The sequence below is a fragment of the Trachinotus anak genome, unplaced genomic scaffold, assembly GCF_046630095.1.
Source record: "Trachinotus anak isolate AG129_WGS33_773 ecotype Australia unplaced genomic scaffold, CSIRO_AGI_Tana_v1 ptg000002l, whole genome shotgun sequence".
Lineage (NCBI taxonomy): Eukaryota > Metazoa > Chordata > Actinopteri > Carangiformes > Carangidae > Trachinotus > Trachinotus anak.
Window position 1 is genome coordinate 28,803,671 of NW_027273853.1, and position 20,563 is coordinate 28,824,233.

The following is a 20,563-nucleotide window of genomic DNA, read 5'->3' on the forward strand; positions in this document are numbered from 1 at the left end:
CTGTCACTGGTTCAAGGTGGAAACACTCAGTCATGGTGTCGACTGATTATTTCATCATCATGTGTCTTTATTATAGAAAAACATCATGTGGACGTCGGCCGACGTTAAAACAGCTGATCTTCATCAGAGCATCTTTAAATGGTTTAATCGCTGTGTAATGATGAAACTACTTTAAAATCCTTTAAAATGAAAACATGAAACTGACACACAGAAGAACAACAGGCTGGTGCAGAGTTTCTCTCCTGTGCTGTTAAATGCTGACGTGTTCCTCCACTCTGAGACCCTCAGGACTGTTTTCCCTGCAGAGCTAAAACTGCAGAGAGGTCTGCTGGCACCAGAGAGGAGGATGATGGGAAAAATGCTACTGTGGGCCATCTGGCTGCCGGGCCGTCATCTCTGTGTGGATTCATTAACTCAGTGAACCTGCATCAGGTAAGTAATCCACTTATTCACTTCCTGAGTTAATACTGTTAATGTATGAGGCTGCTGAATGCTCCATTTGCACTGAGCAGTCAGGGAAACAGCTGGATCAGCCTCGTGCTCATCTTGAATTGGTGATTTTATGACTCAAATCGCATATTTTCCATCCCCTCTGCTGCCTGATAAAATATTTTTAATTATCATCTGCTACTCGAGGCCCTTGGCTTGTATTAATTTGATTTGATGTGAAAAAATGACTGTGTTTATTTTCAATATGATAATATTGTTTTCAGTAATTGTGTTCATATGAAAACTAACTGATGTAATTGCTTGTGCCCTTCAAGTGGGAATATTTTCATATCTTTTGTCAAATTAATTGTTTGAATCACTAGAACTTTTCTTCATATTTGTGATTAAATGTTAGCTTAAAAGATAGATAGATAGATAGATAGATAGATAGATAGATAGATAGAGGCTCATTTCATGGTTTGAAGATAAAAAGTGACCATGACCGAACTGATAAAATATTTTTTTAAAGGTCCCACATTTGAACTTTTGCTGTGTTTTATCTGAAGTGTTGATCTCCATCAGAATATATATTTGTGGTTTTAACAACCAAAAACCATCTCAGTCAACAGGCCAGTCAGCCAATCAGAAGAGAGGATCTGAGCCCTTCTGATTGGCTGACTGTTTTCTGAGTGCTCCAATAAAATTACAGCAGCTTTGATACTTTCACAGTATTAATATAGAACCTGGACCTAAGTATAATTTCACACTGTCACCTTTAGTATTAACTGGAAAAACTTGTGTGAGGCTGAACTCATGGTACAAACAAAAAATGTTTCTGTCACAAGCTGCAGCAACAAGAATTAAAAACCAGAGATAAACTTTTGATTATTCAGAGGACAACATGCAGCTATATTAGTTTCAGCTGTGACTCATTAAATCAAATCTCTTCAGTTTTTTATTTTTATCTGGAGCTTAAAAGTTAAAAGTTTGGGGAAGAAAAATAAAACTGTCTTTATGCTGCTTATTAAATCATTTTAAACCAAACATAATATTCAAACACTGATCTACAGGTGTGTGAGCAGCTGATGTATGACAGCAGTGTTCCAGGACATGGGGGTGAAGGTGGAGGGGGCGGGGCGACATGAAGTGCTCCCGGGGCCTGTAAATCCCTGTGTCCGGCCCTGGCCTCTGTCAGAGAGCCGCTCCCTGCCTCCTGCTGTAGTTTCCTCCTGAAATGACGCGCCGGTCCCCTGTCGGACACGCGCCTCCTCGGACACGAGCAGCGCATAAAGTAAGCCGCGCGCTCTCGGGGCTCAGCAGTGAACCCGTGAACAGCCGCGCTGAGCAGCTCCGGTGCGTTCAGGGCCCCCGGAGAGGGCAGAGGAGACACTCACGGCGGGGTGAGCATGAGCTCTGCGCACCTGACCGCGCCGGAAGCCACTTTTCTCCGGGAGCGCAGGAGGTGATGCGCACTGAGCGACCCCGCTCGGCTCTGAGGTCTGAGGATGGCGGAGCTGTGGAACCACAACAACACGTCCTCCTGGAACCGGTCCGCCGCCGGACAGAACAGGTTCAGCAGCCTGGATGACATCGACGTGCCGGCGGACGGATCCCCGACCCTGCGCATCCTCATCTCCATCGTGTACTCGGTGGTGTGCGCCGCCGGGCTGGTCGGGAACCTGCTGGTGTTCTTCCTGATGAAAGTGCGCCGGGGCAGGAAGAAACGCTCCAGCATCAACCTGTTCATCCTCAACTTGGCCGTGACGGACTTCCAGTTCGTGCTGACCCTGCCGTTCTGGGCCGTGGACACGGCTCTGGACTTCAGCTGGCCCTTTGGAAACGCCATGTGTAAGATCATCCTCTCCGTGACGGTGATGAACATGTACGCCAGCGTGTTCTTCCTCACGGCCATGAGCGTCACCCGGTACTGGTCGGTGGCCTCCGCGCTGAAGGACCGGACCCGGCGGCGCGTCTGCCCGGTGCGCTGGGTGATCGCCGGGCTGTGGGTCTCCGCCACGGTGGCCTCTCTGCCCACTGCAGTCTTCTCCACGGTGAAGAGCGTGGCCGGAGAGCGGCTGTGCTTGCTGGGCTTCCCGGACGGCCAGTCGTGGCTGGCGCTGTACCACCTCCAGAAGATCCTGGTGGCCTTCGTGTTCCCCATGCTGATCGTCACGGTGTGTTACCTGCTGCTGCTGCGCTTCGTCCGCCTGCGCAGCATGAACAACAACCAGGTGAAGCGGAGGTCCCGGGTCACCCGCTCCGTCACCATCGTCGTCCTCTCCTTCTTCATCTGTTGGATGCCCAATCACGCCATCACCTTCTGGGGCGTGCTGGTGAAATTCAACCTGGTCAACTGGGACAAGACCTACTACATGGTGCACACCTACGTGCACCCGGTGACCGTGTGCCTGGCGCACACCAACAGCTGCCTGAACCCGGTGCTGTACTGCCTGATGCGCCGGGAGTTCCGGAAGAAGATGAAGGATCTCTTCTGGAGGATCTCCTCGCCCACCGGGACGAACACCTGCCACCTGCGCCCGTTCTCCGGGACGGTGAGAGCGGAGCCGGACGACACGCAGGTGGTCATCCCGCTGAACAACGTGGAGACGGAGAACTGCAGACTGTCTGTTCTCACGGACCAGTGCGACACGGAGGCGCTGCAGAGGTGAACCAAGACACAACGGTGATTTTTTTCTGGACTTTTCTCACAATAGTTATGACGCAAGTGTCGCTGGAGTTTTACCCTCTTGTCTCAGATTTTAATGAAACACAACATGATCGTATTTCAGCTCGTTATTGTGGAGAGCACGGAGCAGACTGTGGCAAAGGCAACGCTGCTCTTGTAAAAACAGCAACGCACCGGGTAAATCATCTAAATGTGGCGCATTAGATGTTTTTTACTTTGCTTAAAATGGATTTTATATATTTTATCACAATTTTAACGTGTGAAACGTAAAAGACAAAGAAATAACAAGTGTGCGTAAATTGCGCGTCTTGACGCGCTGCGTAAAAGCATCCAACTGCGTCTGTGGTTGACCTGACTGCGCGGAGTCCGACTGGGATCTCACAAGACTGTAATGTTGGTGCTGTATTTGGTTTTGGAAAGCCAGATTTTTTCCTTAGTATAGCCGAGTGCAGGCTCAGTGTCTCATCCACCGCCGCTTCGCTCTCTGAAGTGCTTCAAACATCATTCTGTGGAGTATTATCGACGTTTGTTGTGGCTGGTGTGTAAAATGTTCAAGCTTGAGTAAATGAATGTAAAAAAAAAAAAACTGCCAATGCAACCTTAAAAACAATGTTTGGAGAATAAAATATTTCATTTGTGTTGACATGAATTCAAGTGTCGCTGCTGTTTGAAGTTTGTGTTTTCAGAGCCGCTCACAGGTCTGCAGGCTGTGGTGCTCTCAGGGTTCACTCAGCCGGTCCTGGATCAGATTCACTGGCAGAAACGGGGGAAGTGAAGTGGAGTGTTTACGTGATGGAGGTCTGAGGGCTGCAGGGCGCCCCCCCACCCCTGCTGCAAAGATTATCCTAAAAAGGAGTCTGACTTGAAGAGAAGAAGGTAAATGTTTATTTTTGACCGTTTAAAACACATATTTCTGTTGGCAGCAGAGCACTTGAAGGGACTATTTTTGAAAATGTTCATGTCTTCTGTCTTGAAAGACCAAAATGTTTAATTTGGACAGTTTCAGGGTCAGATTCAGTCTGAGAGGCTCAGTTTAAAATTACTGCATTTTCCAAAACATCTTGATTTAAAGTACCAGGTCCCTTCAGATCCATCCTCTGTGGATTTGTAGCTCCTTTCAGTCATCAATCATCTGATCAACAAAAAGGCTACTGTCCACCAATCATTGTCCAGTGCTATAATTATCAATATTCATGCCAAAAAAAAATTCACTTTAACTAAGATTCATCATCAGGAACATTGTTGATCATGAGCCTCAATAAGTAAAAACTAATAATCAGCTTTTTTTTTTTTTTCTTCATTCAACGTTTGGTTCCTGAAAATGTTTGTTCAGTATCATAAAAACCCAAATGAACAGTCAAAAATATTAAAAATATTAAAGATTAATTAACTATCAAGCAACAAATCTTCACAACTGAGAAGCTGAAGCTGGAGAATGTTTGAAAAAATCCTGTGAACAATTAACTGATTATCAAAATTAATTTTCTGTTTATCAAATAATCAATTAATGAACAAATCCTTTCAGATAAAAAACCAACAAATGAAGAGTCACATGTTCTTTTAGAAATGTGTAGTTTGCTCTGACACAGATTCTTCTTAGTTTCTACAGATTCATATTTGGCCTCCAGTTTCAACCTGGTTTAAAGCAGAAATCCTTCAATCTGTGGGTTGACTTGGTTTGGATCAGAGGAGCAGCTGTTATCAACCAATTAGGACAGTTTTTATAATGACTACAAATTATACTCATTTTGTTCCTTTTGTTCCTTTACTTAAGTAAAACTAACTGGGACTAGAGTGGTCACGGGTTGGCTTTTATGACTGAAGAAAGAAAGAACAATTTGTACAAATAAGTCAGACTAAGACAGATAGATAGATAGATAGATAGATAGATAGATAGATAGATAGATAGATAGATAGATACTTTATCAACCCTGAGGTCCAGTAGCTAACAGACACACATAAAACCCACTACCCACCACATGTAAACTAAATTGAACTACAGTGGTCATAATTTTGTTTGTTGTCTTCTCTGAAAAAAGGAGAAAAGTACAATTTTTACAAATAATCATGATTCTAATGGTGGAAATGTTGCAGTAATAGGCTGCAATGGGTCATTTCCCTCAAACCCATTTCTGGGACGAGCGAGGTCGTGATTTTGCTTCTTTAACAAAAAACAAACACAATTTGTACAAATTTTCTACGAGTTGCACCAGGCTACAGGGAGTCATTTCTCCCCATCTGCTGAAGGAAATGAAGATGAAATTACTCCGGTGACCTTTTGACTCAAGGTCAGGACTTGTGAGTGAATTTTTAATTTACTTTTACTGTTATAATTTAACCTTAATGTGATAAACGGACTGGGCGAAAGTATGTGAATCATACAAGAGCAGAGCAGCAGGAACATGCATCATTTATGAAGCAAGCATCAAACGCAATGTAGCAAAGGGCTTCACATAAAAAAAGAGAGAGAGAGAGAGAGAGAGAGAGCAGTGCATATTATGTAAAGACGTCCAGACGATAAAACTGAGGTGAACTTTGGTCTGAGGTGGTGGCTCCATGAATCTTTCATCACATTAAACTGCAAAGAGGTTAGAAACAAGGAAACTAGTGGTCTGTGAAAATACAGCCACCCATTAACACACACACACACACACACACACAGATTGCTGTGTAGTGGGTTTAATGAGGTCAGCGGCGCTTCCCCGGCAGCCTGAGTTCCAGTGTTAATATCTTCAGACTTGACATGTGGAGTCTGAACTTTAAAGAGGCAGTTAGGACGTGTCCCGTCCGTTTACTTCTGTCATGTTTACATTTACACCCATTACTCACACGTCATCAGATACTTTTACACTTAACAATAAACTAAACAACTTTCAGACACTGAGGAACTGAGCTGCTGTTCATTCTCAAGCAAAAGTAAAGGTGTAAAAGGCCCCAGTGACCCCTGAAGGCTTAAATGTTCATTACACCTCCCAACAGTGGTGAACAAAACAAACAGCCTACTCACTGCTCTGGTGTTTGAAGAGTCTGAGTGGTGCAGATAAAAAAGTCGAGAGCAGATCTCTCAGGGCCCCAAAATGGAAATGGTTGCTTCTCCTGGGGAGGATGGATCACTGGAAACTTCCCCGCAGAACAACCAACACCAGTTCATACATTTTCACAAAGTGTAGCAGTGAAACTCTGAAAGATAACTGTGCTACAAATTTCGAGATATTCCCCTGATTAGTTTCATTTGACTCAGTTTAACGAGTCTCTGATAGCGCCCAGTGCTAAATATCACTGCTGACAATGTTACAGTAACGGTTCAGTGAGGTTTAAGCACTAAAACAACTTAATAAGATTTAAGGAGAGATTACGGTTTAAAACAATTACCTGGTTTAACTTCTCCTGTGTTTTATCTGAAGTGTTGATCTCCATCAGAAGATATATTTGTGGTTTTAAGAACCAAAAACCATCTCAGTGTAGTTTTACATCTCCTCTGTCAGGCTTCTCTCTGGAGCTCTAGTAACAACAGGTCAGTCAGCCAATCAGAGGAGAGGATCTGAGCCTCTCTCCTGATTGGCTGATCTAATGAAAACATAGCAGATTTCAGGTAAACACTCAAAGAAACCAAATCCTGTAAGGTTGGTTGGTGGGTCCAGGTGGGTGGGGCTTGGGGCGTGGCTGAGGGTGGTGACTGCTTTGTTGTGACATCACAAAGTTCCAGAAGTCCTGACGGCTGGTTTTAAGGCTCAGTGTCTGAATACAGGCTGTGTGCATTTCTCTGTGGACTGAGGCTTTGATACTTTCACAGTATTAATATAGAACCTAGACCTGCTTTATAATCACAAACACATGGACATCTGCCTTTAGACTGGGTGGAGTTTCATTATCTCATCACATCTCAATAATGATCACTTTTCATTATAATCAATTAATTTTGTTAAATCTTAATTTTCAGATGTGCTCTTTGGTGTTTTTATTAATTCCTGAGACTTCCTTTGAGATCCATTAAATACACAGTATTTCATTTTCTGCTATTTTTCTGCCTCTCAATTTAAACAATAAGGAAAGACAGAGTTTGGTGATGTTGTGAAGTAGTGTGGGATCATGGGAGTTGTTGTCATCACCACCATTTTTTACCAGGAGTCTAATTATCCACAGACGTCTGCTCCTCTCCAAAACAAACAGACCCAGTGATGAAATCCTGTAAAAACACTGAACTAAACACTTCTCTGTTAAATATCACTGTTTCTCTGACACTTTTTTCTCTGCTACATTAAGACCCACACGTCTGATGACTAAAATACTTCATCTAATTAAAATATACAGTTAAAATGATCAAGCTTTAAGGAGTGTAAAACAAATTAGGCTTAAAACTGGATAAAAGTCCATTTGGTGCTAATGCATGGATATGACATCATTGACAGGCGACCAATGAAACTGAGCGTTACCATGATTAAACTCACTGATTTGTCTGGTTTGAGAATTGATGGAAACATTTGCGATGATGTAAGAACACAACTCAACAAGAGATATAAACACAAGTCAAGTTGTTTTTAGACATTTTACTGCAGAAAGTTTACTTTAATCCCAACTTGATTATCTGTTTATTATTATTATGATTATTATTATTATTATTATTATTTAATTATCTGTAATTGATTAATTCATCAGATACTAATAGAATAGCACTATTTATTTAATAAGGCATTAATTAGCATTTATATTTTATGTACTAAGTAGTATTTTCTGATATGCTGTTGAATTATCTCATTACATGTTGACATGATGAAGCACACTTTCATCATCCTCTTTCAGATAACAAACCATTCTGTGGGATCTTCATTATCTAATTTCCTCATGACAATAAAACGTGTCTTAAATCCAAGATAACAGCAGTTATCTCAACACATCAGCTGTTATCTTGTGATGACAGTCTGACCAGCCTCATCTCATTATGTCCAGATAACAAACGGTGATCATAACGCAAACACTATGTGTGGGTCAGACGTTCTCATTAGTCTCCTCTCTCTCTCTTTTGGGATGTCTCTCTCTCTCTCTCTCTGTCTCTCTCTTGTTCTCTCGAGATAATGGGGCATTTGTTTTTTTTATTGTGAAAAACTTAAATTACAATAATTAAGATATTAAAATTACCTCATGACTCCATCATTTTCCAACTTAAAATGGCCATTAAGTCATTATCTACAGATTAAAGCCTAATCACTCAGTGTGTGTACGGAAAGCCAGAGGCTGGTGAAGCTCTTCTCCAGTAATTGCAGTGAGAGTATTTGTGTCATTGAATGTGCTGTGGAGTGTTTCTCTCTCCCAGCTGTATTAAAACAGTCGGTGTTTATTTCCTCAGCGGGCGGCATTCAGACAGACGCCCCCTTGTGTTTTGTGCTGCGTCGTTACCACGGGTCATGAACTCATGAACCTCCAGGGTGTTGTCTCTCAGTTTCAGCCGTCTAACGAGGTTTCACATGGCAGGAAAAAACGACTTTATCTGTCGCGTTGGGGAGCAGTGATTACTGCCGAGCCAGTGAGCGAGAGCGCTTGTTTCATCTGAAAGTAATGATGATGTGAAACACTGTGGGCAGAGCAGAAACCCTGTTAACAACCTCTGACTGTAACAAGCCCAGACCCTCCAACAGAAGGCTCCTGAAGCATTTCCACAATCTCAGCGTGGCGTTAAGACTTCACTCAGGTTCCTGGTGTCGTTGTGGCGCCAGCGATCGGTCACACTGACATACTGAGCTTTGCCAATTTTCATTTATCACCAAAACACATCTCTCACACTGGAGCTCATCTCTCATTCTGAGGCGTTTTCAGCAGCCGACTGCTCACAGACTGTATCAGGTATCATCACAGGATGAGATGCTGGGGCGCGTGTGTGTGTGTGTGTGTGTGTGTGTGTGTGTGTGTGTGTGTGTGTGTGTGTAGAGTGGGATGAAAACATACAAAAGGTGTAATTCTATGGAATGACGGGAAACCGTATCATCTCATGTAAATCAGTGGTACCCTCTGGTGACAGCGTGAAGTGACTGCAGCAGGAGAAGAAGAAGAGTAACTGGAATAACTTGTCTCCATGAAAACTGTTTCCACTGCCTCTGGTCACGAGGCCCTTAAAGCAAAGTCAAGTCAACGTAACTGTCTCTCTTCCTGGGAAAATTAAAGGTTCACCGAGCACATGACGTGCACGACCGGCCCCAGTTGATAGATGAGGTAACTAAAGTTCATCTGTTGTTATAGTTTGAGTGTAAACTGTATTCCAGGCTACAGACTATAATTGATCGTCCACCACTGGCAACAGGCAACAACATAAAACTTGTGGCCCAACATATGCCTGGATCCTGGGCCTGAGTCTGGACCATGTACGTCCACATCTGGTCTGTTGTTCTCCTGTGTTGACGGACACATTCTCTGTATGTCTGCCAGAACTGGTCCAGATGTGGAAGTAGCCTCTGACAGCTATGCTGTATATGGGCCAGATTTGGGCCGTGGAACCGGGCGTATACTGTGCTAATGCTAAAAAGACTTATGGAGACAGATCTGTCTGTGTGAGACTAGTTTGACAGGTTGCGTATTTTTTAATTTATTGGCTCGTTATCGACTTGTTAGCTAGAACAATGTAGGCTAATGACATTGAACTAATTCATTCTTGTTGTGTCATACATTGACTGATATGTTAGCATCAGCTAGCTAGCCAGCTTTATCAATAGCTGTTTGAATAGCTTCAAGAGAGGCTCAGTGTTTGGAGGATGATGCTAACAGTGAACTGGACAGAATGTTATAGAGGAGATGTGATATTTTCCATCACAACTCACTAAATCAATGCGCTCATGTTTCTGCGTAACAGTCAAGTGTTACAGTAATGCTGTACTGAGTGGGTGTGGCAGTGGGTTGAGACAATGATAATGCTAAGCTAACGTAAGTTATGAACAGATGATGAGAGTTGGATGATTGATGTCAAAGTTACAGGTTGTAATGAAGAGACGTTTTGTTCTGCGATGGAAGTCATTCGTTTGTTGATGGTAGCGGATTTAATTTCTAAGCTAACGTTAGCTAGCGCTGCACGCTGCTGACGCTGTGGGGAGCGGAGGAGAGGCGAGCTGAGGCGTTGGCCCTCAGGAGCATAAACATCACGTCTGTGGATTTTGCTGGAAAATGTGTCCTCTTCTACTCAGTGTTACAGGAAGCTGTGGAAGGTTTATTTCTTAAGTTGAAATTAAAATTAAAACATGAATACAACATGTAACTAGCTTCACATTCATAAATAAAGTAACTTTAATTAATGAACGTCAGGTTCAGGTGACAGCGTAGACCTGCATCGCGTGTGTCTTGTGGGCGTGGTCTTCACCTGTGCTGTGGGTGAACTACATGGTGACAGGCTGATGGTGAACAGGTGTGACCTCCGATCTGCAGAACTGAACCAACCACAAGCTGACCAGAGTCAGTCAGCTGTTTGTCTGCCTGTGTGTGTGTGTGTGTGTGTGTGTGAGCAGAACAGTCCTCGACGTGATTGTTTCTGACTTCACCAAACGCAGGGCTGAAGTTGAGCAGCTCTGACCGTCATGTCCACTTCCTTTCACACTGATTGGTCAAGTCTGATCTGTGATTTCAGAATCAGGTCCAACGTTCTTGAGCCTGTGAACACCTGACACCATGCTGAATATATTTTGTAACGTCTGCCACAAACGTTTAAAGCCCATCACACTAGGTCTGAATCAAGCATTTGAAGCGAGTGGAGGAATAAGGTGTAAATATGAGGAGGAACCTGCTCCTTCACTTCACTGTATAATTAGTGTTTATCTGCTCGTTTTCAGGTCGGTGCTGAATGTTGTCAGCATTAATTAAACTGTCACTCAGAACAGTTTCTGCCTCCTCAGCCCACAAAGAGGGACGTGATCTTTGGGTTGTACTTACTTAAAACTTTAGTTGCTTGCAAAAGTTGAAAGTTGTATTGAATTATTTTTAACCCTGGATTCAGATTGACCCCTGACTTACTCCAGTATTTAGATCATTAGATCATAATTTGTTCCATTGAAAGGTGGAAAACGAGACAGTCGTGGATTGTTGTAACTCAGAATCTATATTTTCTGTATTTGTGAATAAACCCAATTTAAAAAAGGACGCATCACTGACTTCAGTGTGAGACAATTTCAGTCAGACTGACTGAAGACAAACGCAGCGTAAAGCCTGGATTCACTGTGTTTATGAGTGAAGCGTCTGTGTTACTGCGGGCAAAGGCAACAGGCTGGTGAGGCCCTGAGGTGACTGTCAGTGGTTTAAGTTATTCATCCGCCTCCTGGGAAGTATGTATTTCATAGCAAATTATAATGAAAGCAGCAGAACACACACACACACACACACACACAGATGCTCCTCCTCAGAGCTCAAAGACAGATTAGACAAGAAAGGAAAGTGAAGTTTCATGATCTGAACGTCCTTCAGAAACAGGCTCAGACCAGCTCCAGAGGTCCTGGACAGAGACATTTGACAGAGCCGTAGATTCATAAATCCATGTTCTCCTTGAGCGATTACATAAAACCATAAGAGATGTTGCTGTGACTTGCTGGAGGACGTGCTCCAGTGTTTTGTGTCCTCGCTACAGCTGAGTCAAAAGCCGTCTGATGGGTTTTCCATGCGTGACGCTCTGCTAACAGGAAATGACAGGATGGTTTACAGTGAAATAATCTGCTCCTTCATGAACTGTGCTTGCAGAGCAGATGAGTCATCACACAGAAAGAAAAGGTGTTTGCAAGGAAACTTTGCAGGGATGTTGCATCAACAGGCCTGAGGGTGATGAAATAATTATCTGCAATAAAAACCATCTCCTTGTTTGTGCATTCGACTAATATGAATCATAATATTCAGGTTAAATGCATCAAAATGCCATTTACACGTTTCTGTCTGTGAGCTGTGTGTTCTTGCACGTCAGGTTGGCACTTCACCATAATTAACTGGCAGATTTACTCTTCAGCATTGTGTCATTTTTAAAACCACAGGCTCTTTATTTCACACTGAGTTTTCATTTCAAGACAAAGCTGAGACAACAAGTCCCAGCAGCAGATCTTATCAGCTGTGAGCTACGTACCTGTGGCTAATTACTAAGTGCTATGTTGAAATGATGGACGTTGATCTCAGACAGAGGTCGACAGAAGTAGCTTCTCATTTGGTGGTTCGTGATTGCTGAGGTGAAATAAACACTGTTAGCAGGTGTTTTAATGTCAGTGACTCGATTAAAATCCTCTTCCAGCTGACTCATTTAAAAACAACAACCGCAGGTGATTGTGGAGTCAAAGGAGGCCATTAAAAAGAGCAATGTGTATATATATATAATAGAATAAAAGAACCAAATTCTTTTACATTATTGCTTTTGCTTTCTCCCTAAGTAAAATCAATAGGGAAAAGCACCATTTAAAATTATTTCTCCCCATATTTCCACATTTTTATTTGCTTATTTTATACTTATTCCCGTTCTTATATCCAAAAAATGTTCTTATTCTTTTATAACTGTATCCTTTTTTATGGCACCCCTTTGACTCCATAGATGATATGACAGCTACATACATGACATTATGAAAACTCACGCTTAAACTGTTTTTTTTATCATTATTTATTGTTGGTTCTCTAATTTTCAGTCTAATTTTATTCTTGTGGTGATATGTTTCACTTCAAAGTGAAAAGGTTTTGGGGATGAGGCTACATATTGTATCTGGCAAACACTGTTGTGAGTAATGAGATAAAACCTCAAACCAACCCAAACAGCAGAAAATAAGAAATAATTTAATTATTTTTTTAAAAATCCATGCTTTAACCTCCATATTACTCAATCATTTTACATGTAACTTCACCAGATGTAAAGCAGCCGTGAAGGGAACTTTGAAGTCTTATGACTGAGCAGATAAACAGGTTGTTTTGCTCTTCGTTTTTTTTTTTTACTTCTAAAAGGCTGAAAAAAGAAAAAAAAACATGTAGCTCCTGTCACATCTGTGTTATCTCTATCTTTGTATATGTGTTCTAGTAAAAATGTAACTTAAACAAAAAAACTAAGCCTGAAAGGCTTTTTTTTCAGGATCATTTTGCCTCTAAGGGCTTGTTTTCACAGCTGAAGGAAAAAAAACCTTGATACTGGAAAAAAAGAGAAAAAAATCCTTTCAAGGCTTCTGAAAAATATTCTAAACATAAAGAGAGTTGTTCAGTTCAGGCTCCTGTCGACCAGATCAACACGGGGAGAATCCACAGATGACAGAGACTTGTTCACTTCACATGTTCTTGTGTCTCCACAGCAGCCGTGATGCTGACGTCAGCGCTTCGCACAGCAGCGTGTCACCGCTTTAGCGAACTGCTCACAGTGGACCCGCCCATCGGCGCCAACACCCGCCTCCCTCAGCAGCTCCTCCACTGAAAACAGACACACAGCTGTCAATCAGTGCAAACAGTTTGCAGTTTCTTAAGCTACAGAGTGTTGAGTCCTCAGGGCCACCGTAGATCTGGCCCTTTAAGTTTCATATTCTCTAACATATTGTGACCACACCTGCAGACTTTTTTTTTTTCTTCCAAAAACAAAATTTTTACACTTTACATTTTTTTTACATCTGTTGTCCAACTGTCTCTCATTGACTAACCCAGTCAGCTGTTTTAATATTCAACACAGTCTTATTAAAACTGTTTTCTTTATTACTACATGAAATTTCTCAACGTATTTGAAGTCATTAAAACTGGCAGCAAAACCTCTAGAATTTTGTGGAAGTCGAAGGAGTAGAAAAAAGTAGAATAATAAAACAAAGACAATATTTAAAGCTGGAGGATTAAAGACAATCAGATGGCAGTGACACGACTTGTATGGACCACAGATGCTCCACCACCCTCACCCTCTCCGTCAGTCAGTTTCTCCCCCAGCCTGGTGAGTTTGGCTCGCAGCTCGGACGCCAGGATGAAGCCTTTCTGCTCCTTGTCCGCCATCCTCATGGCCTCCAGGATCTCCTCCTCCGGCGCCTCCTGTTGGAGCTGCCGGTGCATGATGGTCAGGAAGGTGGAGAAGCCGAGCTCTCCGTCCTGATCTGCAGGAACATGTTAATTTTATACTGGACCAATCCAATCATCTATAATGTCACCAGAGGAAGAGATAAGATGAAGCTTAATTGATCTGTGCAGCAGACATGAAGTGACTGTGGAGGGACAAATCAGAAGGTGGGTGGGGGGGGGGGTATAACATCACATAGTGAATATCAAATAAGTTATTCAAACAGTAAAGCAATAAAACTGAATGTAAAGAGCAGGGCTGTTTGATAAGCTGCTGTCAGTTTACACATGTTTAATAAACTGCATGGGTGGAAACAGATAATCACAGCTGGTACACAGAGAATTTCCCCCCAGACTTACTTAAATATGTATTATACAAAGATAACACAAGAGAAAGTCAAATATCACCGAGGCCTGGGTGTGTTCGCACAGAAACATTAAAACCATGGTAACAAATCAAATGAATACGTTGCTGATGTCAGAACAGAACTTCATCAGACTTTCAGGAACCAGGAAGAAAAATGTGTTTCAGCTTGATTTCCATGTGTTTGACATCAAGCATGAGAGAGGAGATGTAAAACTACACTGAGCAGGTTTTTGATTCTTAAAACTACAAATATATCTTCTGATGGAGATCAACACTTCAGATAAAACACAGAAGTTTGAAATATGGGACCTTTAATATGTAAACTTTGTTTTTATATCTGATTGCTCTGAGCCATAGAGCTCCATTAAAACACATGTGACATGTTCCTTCACCACCATGAACACACACGAGTTAATTTAACTCAGTCCCTCACACAATGTAGCGCTGCCCCAAATATTCTCTAGTGTAGATTAATCCGCCACTGAAAATAGTCCCCAATAAATGCACTATTTCCTCCTGTTTGTCTACAGCAGCTGTTTTAGGAAATGAAAAAATGAATCCATATATTTGTTTGGTGTTGAACTTAAATCTAATAAGACTTGAGATATTTGAAATCACTCATCTAAAATTAAAGATGAATGTGGAGGTTTGTGCAGCCTCGCTCTGATTGTTGAGGGCTCCTGCAGAGTGCTCCTGTGATCCTGCAGTGAGGATGGATAATAACAGCATGTGATGATGATGAGGAGGAGAATGAGGATGATGATAATGACGGAGAGGAGCTGAAATAAGATCACAGACGAGCTGTAATCAGGCTTCTGAGGAGGGTAACATGAAAGTTCCCAGTGTGTGTTCCCCTGTTTCACAGTCATCTCCAGGCATCGTGTTGTGTGAGGTTTAATTATCGTTCGCTTTATTTGCAATCCGGTCTTGTTTTGCCGCCCTGCAGTGACCCACAGGAAGCCTTTGTTTCAGGTCATGTCGTGTCGTGAGGTGATGAAATGTGCTGTAATGCAGACACGAGGACGGCATGTTAATCCAGTGCTTTTCACAGAACGCCCTGACTGTCTCCTCCTCAACATGTCTGTTTATGTTCATTTGGACCTAGGTACAAATTTTCAGATTAATCATTTTAGCCTCTGAAAACTAAAATAAATTCTGGTTCCTACTCTGGACCAGGCTGACACAGAAGCAGTTGGATCCTCCCATGATCCATAAACCACAGCGCCATGTGCTCCCTGAAGCTTTAAAGGTCCCACATGTTACACTTTTCCAGTGTTTTATTTGAGCGTTATACAAAAGCCCTGAAAGGTTGATTTTTAAATCATCTGTATTAACGACAACTAAAGAGAAGAGGGAAACGTCCTGAGGTTCTGTCAGTGACCCCTCCCCCCCTGCAGACAGCCTCACAGGTGGACAGGTGTACCTATGTTGTGGCTCAGCAGGTGTCGTTGGACCTCGGAGGGGGTGGGGTTCGACCCGAGGCATCGCATCACTGTGATCAGCTCCCGGGCTTCGAGCTTCCCCTTCCTCTGGCGGTCGTACAGAGAGAAACACTCCTTAAACTCTGCAGTCACAACAACAACACACAGACACACATAATCAGACTCGTCCAACTCGCCAAAGAAAAGAAGAATAAAGAGCAGCACGTCCAGCCTGTATGAACATGAGACGCCAGTTCAGACAGGAGCTTCTTCTCTCATTACCTCATGACATCCATCTGATGTTTGCCTGACAAAGATCTTCAGGGTGAAACGAAACATCACATGAAATTCTGGAGCACAAACCTCCACCAAGGCCAAACAATCCTACATGTCTACTGTTCTCAAGTCACTTTATTATTTTATTGTCTTCATAATGATGTGTTGTGCAGTTCATACAGCTCGACAGCTGCATAAATATATGTGTAATATATCTGTACGTAAAAGTGCTGTACAAACATCCTTACCATGCTTTGTATATTAAAGCTCCATCCAGTCTAAAGGTAGATGTCCATGTGTTTGTGATTATAAAGCAGGTCTAGGTTCTATATTAATACTGTGAAAGTATCAAAGCCTCAGTCCACAGAGAAATGCACACAGCCTGTATTCAGAAACTGAGCCTTAAAACCAGCCGTCAGGACTTCTGGAACTTTGTGATGTCACAACTAAGCAGCGAACAACAAAGTCTTCTTATTGGCTCACTGAGCTGTTGTAGAGAGAGAAGAGAGCTCCAGAGAGAAGCCTGAGAGAGGAGATGTAAAACTACACTGAGACATATTATGAATAAAAGACAGGAAAAGTGAAAAATATGGGACCTTTAAATATGTTTGTGTTTCTGTTCATCATACAAAACAAGAGGTCACTTTGCTTTCTGGGATTTCTTTCTATGATTGATAATTTTCACTATTTTCAGACATGTAACAAACCAAAAGATGACTTTATACATCTGAATGATAATCACCAGATCAATCAACAATGAAAATATTCATCCGTTGCAGCTTTTAATGCCAACAAACTGACACAGTCACTGACAGACTGCCAGTCCTTCAGCCAGCAAATACAAAGACATTTCAGCTGTGAAACCGTAAAGCCCCACGGTAACTCCTCCATCCTTTCAAGCAGAGACAATGATGTGAATTTAATGTGTCCTCATTAGCCTAAAAAGTGCGTTCAGATAGTGAGCCTTTGTATTTAATCACATTAGTGGGCCGGGGACGTCGGCCAACAGATCACTGCAGTTATCTCCTGAGCCCGAACAGAACAAGTGCTGCTTTGTAGTGAGCATGCTCAGGGAAAACTGCTGTCTGATTAAATACAAACACTGCTGCCCCCGGCTGGGTACGTCTGAACTGGCTCCAAAAATCCTATTCCACTGAAAGAGATGTATCGGTCATTTGAAAATAGCTGTTTTTATTCCTCAAGCAGCAGCTCTCCGCAGCGCTCGTGTCTCCACCCAGCAGTGAAGTGTCATGTATGAGAGACTTACCATGAATCTGGTCCTGTGTCAGGAACTTTGCCTGGGATGAAAGAGGAAAAACAGCGTGAGTGAACGGTCGAAAGGCAGGAAGCAGGTTGCAGGTGGAATCTGGACGAGAGTGTGAAGCTTCACATTCATAGTCTCACCATTGTGGCTCAGTGTGTGTGAGAGTGGACGGCAGGTCTGAACTCTGCCGGCTGCTGCTCTGCTCAGGAAACTGATCCAGGCCGCTGTAAGATGAGGAAGGTAATGGAAGTGGATGGAGGATCCTGGCTGGGACTCTGTGTGGAGGAGGGAAGCCACCGAGGGGCAGGACAGGTGCAGGACACATCCCTCTCTCTGCTATTAGAGCTCAGCTGCTGTTACCGTGACAACTACTGGAAGAATTGTCATGAAATGTGCTTCAGGCATTCATGGTCCCCAGAGGACGATTCTTGCTGAGTTGTTCAGTTACACCCTGATTTCTCATAACTGTCCTGTAAAAAAAAAAAAAGTTCATGTCAGCAGGTTACTATGACCCATAGTTAGGTTTTGTTGCTAGGCGACATCTAGTGGTCATAGTAATGATGACAGGAGCAAAGGGAAAAGTGCGGTGACGTAGTTTATAGAGCAACAAAGTCCACGTCAGGAGGAGGTTGGGGTGGATGGATGAATATGACCCAGGAGAGCGGTGTTCGATTCCCATGTGAAACTGAGCCTTGAAACCAGCCGTCAGGACTTCTGGAACTTTGTGATGTCACAACAAAGCAGTCACTGCTCTCAGCCATGCCCCAAGCCCCGCCCACCTGGACCCACCATCCTACCCTGCAGGATTTGGTTTCTCTAAGTGTTTACCTGAAATCTGCTATATTTTTATTGGATCACTCAGAAAACAGTCAGCCAATCAGAGAAGAGGCTCAGATCCTCAGATGTACATGTAGTTTGCTGAAGATGTAGTTTTACATCTTCAGATGTAAAACTACACTGAGATGGTTTTTGGTTCTTAAAATCACAAATATGTCTTCTGATGAAGATCAACACTTCAAAACACATTAAAACGCTGGAAAACTGTAAAACACGGGACCTTTAGTTTGGTTTTTATGTTTGCGAATCAGCTTGCCCCTAAGAACAGAATCAAGAATGCAGTCTAATGCCAATAGATACCTTTAATACTGTTCAGCTAATTAAAGTCATTCAGTCCTGGAATGTCAAAAGGTTTCTAGAAATTTCTAAAGTAAAGTGTAAATTCTTCAATTCTGCTGCACAAAAATTTTGTTTGTATTTTTGAATTATCCATAAAAATGACGTCTGGAGCTGTGTTTATGTGGAGAGGGCGACTGTTAGGACTGAGGTTGTGTACTTTCCTGCTGGAAAATGGTGTGTTCTCCCTTCTACTCAAACCTCCTCCTCCTCACTGCCTCCTGGTCTATTTTCTGCTCCAGTGGGCGTCGAGACTGCTCTCTGTAGCTTTCTAATGCATTTCATGTCATCTTCTGACATCTTCTGTGTACAATCATGTATAGATGCTGTATGACTGAACTCGATTACTCTTAACATTCCATATAAAAGATATTTTTCCTTCCAAACTGAATGACTCAGTGATGCTCTTCAAAAAAAAAAAGCAAGATTAGCTTCTCTGATGTTGGGAGGAAACAGCTGAGCATCACACACAGTGAGGATTCATGTGATTTATTTAGCTCACTTCCACTCAGAACACCACTGCATCAGGACATGCAGCGCAAGGTTAAAGGTCATTTTGAAGTGTTGATCTCCATCAGAACATATATTTGTGGTTTAAAGAACCAAAACCATCTCAGTGTAGTTTTACATCTCCTCTCTCGGGCTTCTCTTTGGGGCTCATTATTGAGATGTGATAAGATAATCATGTTGATATTAAAGGTACTCTACAGTCTGGTCACTTAAGGTTTGAATTTAAATTACATACAGTTTCACATTTATAAGTTTGATTTAGATGTAAAATATAAATATTTGTGTGTGTTTCGACAATAAACTAATTTCCCTGCTGATTTAAATACAGCAACAAAAAACATTATTTGTTGTCCAGTGTTTGTCCCTAAAGACCTGGAGTGACTGAGACCGTCCTCATCAGAAAATCATGAGCACTGGTTGTTTAAAGCTCCATCCAGTCTAAAGGTAGATGTCCATGTGTTTGTGATTATAAAGCAGGTCCAGGTTCTATATTAATACTGTGAAAGTATCAAAGCCTCAGTCCACAGAGAAATGCACACAGCCTGTATTCAGAAACTGAGCCTTAAAACCAGCCGTCAGGACTTCTGGAAAAAACATATGGACATCTACCTTTAATGTTCTAACAGTTTTATTTGGACATGTGTAGAAAGAGGCAGATTCTCAGGAGATATTCTGCACCTGTTATGTGTCACCGCTGGAGAGCAGCGCTGAGTTGGAAAGTTTAATGACAGGAAGGAGGAAGAGCATTCTACTTTCTCACAGGCTTCATCACTGATGGATTTTCAAACTTATTTTGCTGTAGAAGCCTTTATGACCATCATGAGTGCAAGGGATGTTGCCTCTAATCAATCAAATACAAGTACATCCTCAGTTTCATCATCTTGCCTATCACAAGGAGAATTCTGCTGTCGACTCTATAGTGTGAACAAGCACTGGATGATGTTAAGCTCGCTCCTGTTAGCTCACAGCTGCATGTGCTTTGCTGGATAATTATTTGTTGATGCAGCTGTATGACTGAAAATTGAAAATGCAAAGGTGGTAGTTGGTCTGATTAGTGTGAGTATATATGAGGCAATATGAAATCAAAGTGTTTTCACTTTCTTACAGCTTCAGAGATGATTCTCTTGAAACTTGTGCCTTGTTGAAGTGTTACAGAAAACACTTTTTTGAGTTGATGATTTTTTGCTTTTATTTTGTAGTTTAACAGTAGAGACAGACAGAAAACATGGGGAGAGACATGTAGCAGACATCCACAACTGGAATTGAACACTAGGATAAAGGACGCCCCTAAAACTGGACACTCCACATTTCACTTAACCCCTCTTTTTATTAGGGAGCTCACACAGAGACATGATCCCAACAGTGACCACCTCTCTTCACATTTCACTGGCAGTTTTTTAAAGGTTCCGTAAATTAGATTTTAAACAGTA

General features: G+C 42.3%; 2 protein-coding genes and 1 long non-coding RNA gene across 3 annotated transcripts; 2 read left to right on the plus strand and 1 right to left on the minus strand.

The window, feature by feature from the left end:
* Positions 1-245: 245 nt before the first annotated feature.
* On the plus strand, positions 246-3,764 carry rxfp3.3b (relaxin family peptide receptor 3.3b). The gene is made up of 2 exons (XM_071460859.1): positions 246-432; positions 1,500-3,764. The coding sequence occupies exon 2, from the start codon at positions 1,935-1,937 to the stop codon at positions 3,096-3,098; it is 1,164 nt and encodes a 387-aa protein (XP_071316960.1). The 5' UTR covers positions 246-432; positions 1,500-1,934; the 3' UTR covers positions 3,099-3,764.
* A 5,424-nt stretch (positions 3,765-9,188) lies between these two features.
* On the plus strand, positions 9,189-13,783 carry LOC139607745 (uncharacterized). The gene is made up of 2 exons (XR_011684882.1): positions 9,189-9,319; positions 13,387-13,783. It is a non-coding gene; the product is annotated as an uncharacterized lncRNA (long non-coding RNA).
* On the minus strand, positions 12,861-17,919 carry calml4b (calmodulin-like 4b). Its single transcript, XM_071460886.1, has 5 exons — positions 17,591-17,919; positions 17,454-17,484; positions 15,913-16,053; positions 13,972-14,160; positions 12,861-13,501 (listed from the first exon to the last, which is right to left on the minus strand). The coding sequence occupies exons 1-5, from the start codon at positions 17,591-17,593 to the stop codon at positions 13,404-13,406; spliced, it is 462 nt and encodes a 153-aa protein (XP_071316987.1). The 5' UTR covers positions 17,594-17,919; the 3' UTR covers positions 12,861-13,403.
* Between the last annotated feature and the right edge of the window lie 2,644 nt (positions 17,920-20,563).

Excerpts from the sequence above, each read along its gene's own strand:
- rxfp3.3b (XM_071460859.1), top strand. The coding sequence starts at position 1,935 with ATGGCGGAGCTGTGGAACCACAACAACACGTCCTCCTGGAACCGGTCC.
- calml4b (XM_071460886.1), bottom strand. Across the intron at positions 16,054-17,453 it reads GACACAGGACCAGATTCATG|AGTTTAAGGAGTGTTTCTCT; the intron begins GTAAGTCTCTCA and ends TTGTGACTGCAG. Across the intron at positions 13,502-13,971 it reads GAAACTGACTGACGGAGAGG|TGGAGGAGCTGCTGAGGGAG; the intron begins GTGAGGGTGGTG and ends GTCTGTTTTCAG.